This window comes from Trachemys scripta, chromosome 7, assembly GCF_013100865.1.
Source record: "Trachemys scripta elegans isolate TJP31775 chromosome 7, CAS_Tse_1.0, whole genome shotgun sequence".
NCBI lineage: Eukaryota > Metazoa > Chordata > Testudines > Emydidae > Trachemys > Trachemys scripta.
In genome coordinates this window covers 1,725,749-1,733,947 of record NC_048304.1, presented here as the reverse complement: position 1 = coordinate 1,733,947, position 8,199 = coordinate 1,725,749, and the positions used below count along the sequence as shown (strand labels likewise).

The 8,199-nt window shown below is 38.5% G+C and overlaps 1 protein-coding gene across 1 annotated transcript in view; it reads right to left on the bottom strand.

Moving 5' to 3' along the window:
- The window catches only part of PRKAR2A (protein kinase cAMP-dependent type II regulatory subunit alpha), a 114,383-nt gene that overhangs the window by 35,570 nt on the left and 70,614 nt on the right, over positions 1-8,199 (bottom strand). Inside the window, exons 3-4 of the mRNA XM_034775360.1 lie at positions 6,985-7,037; positions 3,994-4,077 (exon numbers count right to left, since the gene is read on the bottom strand). Of these exons, the coding sequence (XP_034631251.1) occupies positions 3,994-4,077; positions 6,985-7,037 (137 nt within the window). The remainder of the gene's footprint in view (positions 1-3,993; positions 4,078-6,984; positions 7,038-8,199) is intronic.

The following is an 8,199-nucleotide window of genomic DNA, read 5'->3' as shown; positions in this document are numbered from 1 at the left end:
TTCGGATGCATATGCATATGCATCCGAAGAAGTGGGCTGTAGTCCACGAAAGCTTATGCTCTAATAAATTTGTTAGTCTCTAAGGTGCCACAAGTACTCCTGTTCTTCTTTTTGCGGATACAGACTAACACGGCTGCTACTCTGCAACCTTTCTTCTGTAAAATGTCTCTTTAAACAAAAGGTAACTGTTGTAATGATAGTTTTGTTTCTGATATTTACATGGCAAAAATTTGTAAACTTCCTAAATAAATAGTGTAAAAAATAGTTTTACACTCCCTCAGTCATCACAACAAAGGGCAGAAGAGCAGAGTTTTGCCTGACTGTTTTGCAAGATTGGCTTACTTATATTAGACCATTCATTATGTTGAGACCACATACAGAACTGGATACAAGCAGATGCTGCACACACTGTGTAGCCTGGTGTGTATTCTGTAATCGTTCTTCCCAGGCTGTTCATTTTTCAGTTACTCAAGGGGATTGAGAAAAAGATGGCAAATGCTATCCACCATTCATATTGCTATTGGAAAGAAGCTTGACTCCTTTTGTAAGGTGCCCTCAGAGGTAATGACGTCCTGCACCATCTGCCTACACATCCTGATCATTTTCTTTAGCGCACACATTGTTCTAGTGTTGGAGCCCTAACAACTGCCATAATTAAGGTTGCTCAGTTAAGAACACAAGAACAGCCATACTGGGCCAGACCAATGATCCATCTAGCCCAGTATCCTGTCTTCCCAGAATGGCCAATGCCAGATGCTTCGGAAGGAATGAACAGAACAGGAAATCATTGAGTGATCCATCCCGTTGTCCACTCCCAGCTGTTGGCAAACAGAGGCTAGCACCACTCAGAGCATGTGGTTGCATCCCTGACCATCTTGGCTAATAGCCATTGATGGACCCATCCTCCAGGAACTTACCTAGTACTTTTTTGAAACCTGTTATAGTTTTGCCCTTCACAACATCCCCGGCAACAAGTTCAACAAGTTGACTGCGCGCTGTGTGAAGAAGTACTTCCTTCTGTTTTAAACCTGCTGCCTATTAATTTCATTGGGTGACCCCTAGTTCTTATGTTATCTGAAGGAGTAAATAATATTTCCTTATTCACTTTCTCCATACCAGTCAAGATTTTATAGACCTCTATCATAACCCTCTTAGTTGTTTCTTTTCCAAGCTAAGAAGTCCCAGTCTTTTTAATCTCTCCTCATACAGAAGGTGTTCCATACCCCTAATCATTTCTGTTGCCCTTCTGTGTACCTTTTCCAATTCTAATATTTCTTTTTTGAGATGGGATGACCAGAACTACATGCAATATTCAAGGTGTGGGAGTACCATGGTTTTATATAGAGGCATTATGATATTTTCTGTCTTATTATCTACCCCTTTCCTCATGGTTCCTAACATTGTTAGATTTTTTGACTGCTGCTGCACATTGAGCGGATGTTTTCAGATAACTATCCACAAATGGCACCAAGATCTCTTTTTACACCCCATCATTTTGTACATTGAATTTCATCTGCCATTTTGCTGCCCCATCAACCAGTTTTGTGATAACCCTTTGTAATTTTTCACATTCTGCTTTGGACTTAACTATCTTGTATTTTCTGCAAATTTTGCCACCTCACTGTTTATCCTTTTTCCAGATAATTTATGAATATATTGAACAGCACTAGTCCTAGTACAGGCCCTTGGGGGATACCACTACTTACCTCTCTCCATTCTGAAAACTATTTATTACTACCCTTTGTTTTTTGTCTTTTAACCAGTTACTGATCCATGAGAGGACCTTCCCTCTTATCCCATGACAACTTACTTTGTTTAAGAGCCTTTAGTGAGGGCCCTTGTCAAAGGCTTTTTGAAACTTTTAGTATACTATATCCACTGGATCCCCCTTGTCCACATTTGCTGACCCCCTCAAAGAACTCTAAAAGATTGGGGAGGCATGATTCCCCTTTACAAAAACCATGTTGACTCTTCCCCAACAAATTCTGTTCAACTATGTGTCTGATCAATCTATTTTCCTCAGATTCAGCTTCCAAGTTCTGAACCATATTTTAGGGAAAAGAGAATCAAGTACACTGGTAACAAAGCAGCACTTATTGGCATAAGAACAGCAGCATTAGCAAAATGGGTTTGTCATTAGTGAAAATAGAAAGGGATGCAATTTTCTTGGGGGGAGTGTCTAAAAAAATCATGGTAATCAGAATCTTGAAATATTTAATTGAATTAAAACAGAGTGATTGGTGTTTGATCTTTATGTACATGCTCAAAAACAGACTGCAAACAATTCATTTTTCAGAAACTGGCACTGTGAAAGTGATGGGCTGGAGTGTTAGAGTCAATGACAAAAACAGTGTGAGCATCATCAGCTGTGTGTGTAACTGGAGAATTCTGTCAAAATACTGGCATATTAGTATGCAAATATCAATGGGGTAAATTTTACTGAGTGAAGGAAATGATCACTTGAATGATCTGACATAGTGGGCACGGTCATCACAAAGTAACATAGCAATAGTGAGCAAAGCTACAATAAGCCATTTTCTGCACTGGTTCAAAGCAGAATGAGCTGCACCAGTGCAAGTCACGGCTTACAGTGGTTTTGCCTGTCTGCACTAGGGATTTGAACTCATGCAGCTACAAGAGAGCGAACTATTAATGCTGAATCCCCAGAGCACAAGAGGTCTCAGAACAAGGCAGTTCCTACTGATATGACGAAAGTTATACCAGTGCAACTAGTGTATATAGACAAGAGCTGAGGAAGGTCAGACCACAGATCTACAATGCCTAACTATTCCGTTATAAAATTCTTGTTAAGATATCATAGTATCACATATCAGTTGCTTCTACTTCGGATACTGCAACAGTGTTTCTGGGCAATCCACAACCATGCTATGGAATGATATTTTAGATTATTTTCTGCATGAGATGGTGGTGGCTCACTTCATACTTCAGTGTACTGTTTCCTTCTCAAGTGTCATAACCTAAAAGCTACAAGAGTTTAGAAATTTTCCTACTGCTTCTTTTAACAGCTCTTTGTGGTTCTCAAGTTAGCAGCAGCAATAAGGCTGTCAGGCCTTTGACTGTTCAGCTACCTTGGTTTCACAGTATATTATGAAAAGCCTTATGGCTCTGGTCTTGAGGAGACCAAATGGTTTCCAAGGCTTGTCTAACCAACCTGTTACATAAGACAGTGCTGCTCTTTTGTGAGGGGCAAGAAGCGATTCTGTTCAAGTTCTACCTGACGAAATCACATTTTTTACCCTCTGGTTTCCAACAGCCAAAAAGATAATTGGAATCCTGTCACGGTTCAGGGCAAAACATTAACAATGGTTACAAAGGAGAGCTCAGGATTCTGAGCTCAAGACTTGACTGGAGAGTACTTATGCCATCTAGCTAGTGTTTTATTTTAAAATGTATTCAACTGTAATTTAAATATTCTCATATTCTGTTACTAGTTTGAGGGTTTAGATTTTTGAAATAATAGAAATTCTTCATAGTCATCTTTTCATAGAATCATAGGGTTGGAAGGGACCTCAGGAAGTCATTTAGTCCAACCCCCTGCTCAAAGCAGGGCCAATTCCCAGCTTTTTTGGGGGGGGGGGGGCCCAGATCCCTAAACGGCCCCCTCAAGGATTGAACTCACAACCACTGAGCTATCCCTCTCCCCCCTGCATTCAATCAGGAGAAGAAAGCAATAATCCCTCTTTTATATAGACAATTTCTCCTCCACCCCATTCAATCAGGAGAAGATAACAATAATAGAGAATACAGAAGCTATTACCTGGATCTATTTCTACTTTAACCTTTTACAAGTTGGATATTTGCTTCTTAGTTGAATCCTCCTTTGTAAGGAGGCTATTGCAGGATACAAATTCAGTATGTCCTTGTATTCCTACAATACTCCTTTTGCAATATTCCACTACTGAGAACAATATAAATGGCTAGTAATTATACATACGGTAAACTACTGTAGTTCAAACATTATAGCAGTACTACCTGATCTAGGTTTTTGAAGAGGAGTATATCTTTGCATGCTTCTTGCAGTCTACATCTCTGCTCATCTGTTTTTGGATGAACTACCTGCAAAGAAAAATAAAACAAAACCTGTCATGGCAGTAAAGAAATCTGATCACAATCTGAAGCATACTTAATGTGAATCACAGCATTAAGTAAGAGCCTTGATGTAGCTGGAACCTCAAAAGAATGAAAAGTGAAATAATGTATAAAAGAAAAGTGAAAGAAAAAATAATATCTATATAGTGACAATAATTGTTCAGGAACTCGTACTTAAAAAAATTTGATATTCTGACAAAGTATATTTTTAAAGAACTTCTAGACAAAAACAAATACACAAATATTTAGAAAATTAAACGGAGTGAGCAAAAGCTGTTTCATTATTGCTCTTCAATGAACTATTTTATTGTTTTAATATTCCTCATCATAACAGCTCCACTTAGATTTACTATAACTAGAGCATTTGAGATATTTATATGTCTTAAAAGTAGTTATTTGAAAAAAAGAATTTATTTTTAAATTCTGGAATTCTTTTCCACTCTTTCCCGCTTCTGAATTGTTTAGTGATCTTCAGGTAGCTGAAACACAAAGCCTGCCTAAGAGACTAGATCAGAGTATGGCATGGAAGGATGGAAAAGAACCCCCACCCCCCACCCCAACAACTTGGAAGAAAAGGAACAAGAAAACAATTCCAAGTAAAAAACAAAGTCAGCCCTCTCTCTCTCTCTTCTTCTAACCTGTTCTGTTTTCTCTTTTCTCCGAATACAGAACTTGGGCAAGCAAAGAGGGACCAGCCACCAGTTCATCTGCAGTGACCATGTCTGATCCAGAGAACTCTCTGCCTCGTATGAGCAAGAGCTGGGTAAGAAACCCATGACCTTTATGAGAATGAGAGAGGTGAAGCTAGCGCAGAAGGAGCTTCTCCCTGACAAATGACCCTTCCCAGGCACTTTCAGACACTAAGCATGGGAGGTCAGCAACTAAAATTTTTCCCTTGCACCAGTGAAAATTAGTCATCCATTCAATCCTAAGAGATGGGCTTATAAAAAGGAAACAGATCTCACAACAGTTTGTCCAGTAGATCCGCACAGCCTACTAACAACAAAAGTTATTTAATTTTTTCTAAACTCAGTATTAATTAAATTAAAATTAAATGTATAGAAGTAGACTGTAAACCATGTTTTTAGAGAAAAATAGCCAAGAAAGCAATGAACAAGAAGGTGGAGGAACAGAGGGTATCCCAGCAATAGCAACGTATGTAGCCTCACAGTAAGTGTTGGTTCCACAAGCAAGTGTATTTGCAGCCCCAATGGCCACAACTTTCTAGAAGGTTCAGATTTTGGTGCAGATGCACATGAGAGTGGGGTCTATATGGACAATAATTGAATTTGAAATTTTATTTTTTTGTAAGCCTTAAATTCCACTGAAAGTATCTGTAGTACAGAAAATCTTGATGAGATCCAAAATACATGGTATACTACTCAGATACCTTTGTGGGGATCGTACTAGAAATACCTAGACAGTACAGAAATCTTATGATACATGTTTCTAGTGGCCATAACCACCAGTAAATCATCTAAAAAACGTGATACCAGAATTTCATCTGATGTCACTACAAAAACCAAGAAAAACTGAAGTTTTTAGTTTTGTTTTCTTCAGATGATGTCTTCCCAGATAAAGAGAACAAATGTTCATTTCTTCACTAAAATAATTCATTATAATGAAAACAAAATCCAAGTAAATTCACTGGGGGTTAAAATTGGATAGTAAGCAGATAAGAGGATGAATTGATTGAAATTAACCACACAGATAGCCAGGACTCTGAAAGAAAGTTGCACCATGACTTAGCCATTAAATAAAAAAGAATGAGAACACTGAAAAACTTGATGTAAAAACAATATAAGTCAAAATACTACTCAGGAATCAAAACCTCTAAAATGGTGGTTCTCAAACTTTTGTATTTGTGACCCCGTTTCACACCGCAAGCCTCTGAGTGTGACCCCCCCTTATAAATTAAAAACACATTTTAATATTTAATACTATTATAAATGCTGGAGGCAAAGCAGGATATGGGGTAGAGGCTGACAGCTCGCGACCCCCACGTAATAACCTCATGACCCTGAGTGGTCATGACCCCCCCTGCTCTAACACAATAAAATGAATCCACTTTTCAAAAACATATTTGCAGTTACTAGAGACCCCTATCATCTATTTTTCAGTATTTTGTAATAAAATATTTTAAAAGAATCTCCTCCTTTAGAATAAATTAAATTGGCTTTAGATTTTCACAATATTGAAAATCTGACATGTCCTTGAGACTAACAAGGCAACTGAGCTTCATTCCAGAAGTACAAGTCCCTAAAGGAAATATCGATCCCTATCAACCAGGATTTTGTTACATACAGTAGCCCTCGAGAAATACAATTACAATATCGGAACTGTAATAATCCCTATAAATTCCCTGCATTTAAAAAGATACAACAATTGGTGATTATAGGCTCAAGCACATTTCAACAAAGCATTTCCAATACAAGCAGCAGGTAAGCTCTCCCAGACCAGAACGGCTTTGATAAGGAAGGCAGTAAAAAACATGAGAGGTATTCTAGGCAGCCAGACACGAGAGCTGTGCTAAAGCTTCACTAATTCTTCACACTAGCACCAGTGCTCCAGGAATTGTCTGAACAAGTGTTACTTAAGCAGATAATTAAGAAAGGGAAATATTTAAGTTCATATAGATGGTAGGCCTCTAGGTACAATTTTAAAATCTTTTTGGATAACAAATTTGTAAATTAAAGCCCATAATGCCCAAAGGAACGCCCAGAACAAAGACTTAACATTTCAGAATAATTCTGCTTTTTCAGTAATCATTTCATTTTGCAGAATTAAATGTAGAATTGACAAGGGGATGATGTGCTTCATAGGTACATTAACGTATGCAAAAGACTATGCAAGATGTGATTTGCCCATTCTTACCCTTGGTTCTGTATCTTCCTCTTCCTCATCTGGGTTGAAGGCTTCAGCACAAACTTAATGGGAAGAAGAAGAAAAAAGTTACACAAAAGCTCTATTTCACTTGAGCATAAGACAAATAAAATTTCAATTCCTTCCCTCTAAATTTGCCTTTCTATATTTCACTTTTGTTTTTAAAGTGATTTATTGTATGAATAGGTCATAGTGCCAAAGGATGAAATCCTATTTATCATCAGAGTAGATACATTATGGTCATATCCAGACACCAAAGTGAGGGGCATGTAAAAGACTGAGTAAGCGTCTTCCACATTGGCCAAAACTATCTTTTAAAACTCTACCTCAAACCAACCAGCTTACCTTCAAATTATAAATACAATGCTCTTATGCAAACATACAGATTTCAATTCTGCAATGTCTTATAACCACATTTATAACCATCATGAACATAGATCCATTCACAAAACTTTCCCTAAACATTAGAGGAAAAAACATCTTGTAGCCACGACCCCTCATCCACATACATTCCAAAACTACATACAACAACTATAGATTCACACAAACCCTTTATTAATATATAAAACACAAAATGTAACCAATAAATATGGTCTCCATTAAGGCTATAAGATGGTGGCTTAGGATGAGAGAGTGAAGATGTGGGCTGTGAGTCATGGAAAGCAGGTAGGCAGGATTGAAAAGGGGAACTGATTAGTGGAGTATAGATGGGTTGTTGAATGACTAATTTGCTTTTTATGGTCTGTCTTGGAGAAGAAGGGGTGGAATATGGAATCTATCCATCTTAAAGTTCAGGTGTTTTTTCTGAGGAGGGCGGTAGAGAATTTCCCAACTTTTAAGTTAGTATTAACACTAATAACTACCCAGATGGGTAAGTATCAACTCTTGGTACGTACTATCACATGCACTCCCCCCTCTCAGAGTCCAACATTTCATAACATTCAAACAGCCTGGCCCCCAGAGCTGTAGTCCTTCCCATGTGTCCTGTGCAGCCCCATTTCTCCTTGGGCACAGACTATTTCTGTGTCTCATGCACCTATCATCACAGTATGCGGGCACTGTCCCATAATGTATCTTCTGAGCTAAGCCAGCAGTTCTCAACTAGGGGGCCACAGCTCCCTGGGATCTGCGAGCCCTTTCAGGGGGGCCGCAGGGCCCCGCCACTGAAACCCAGTGCCCAAGCAGGGAATGGTGTGGGGCTGAACT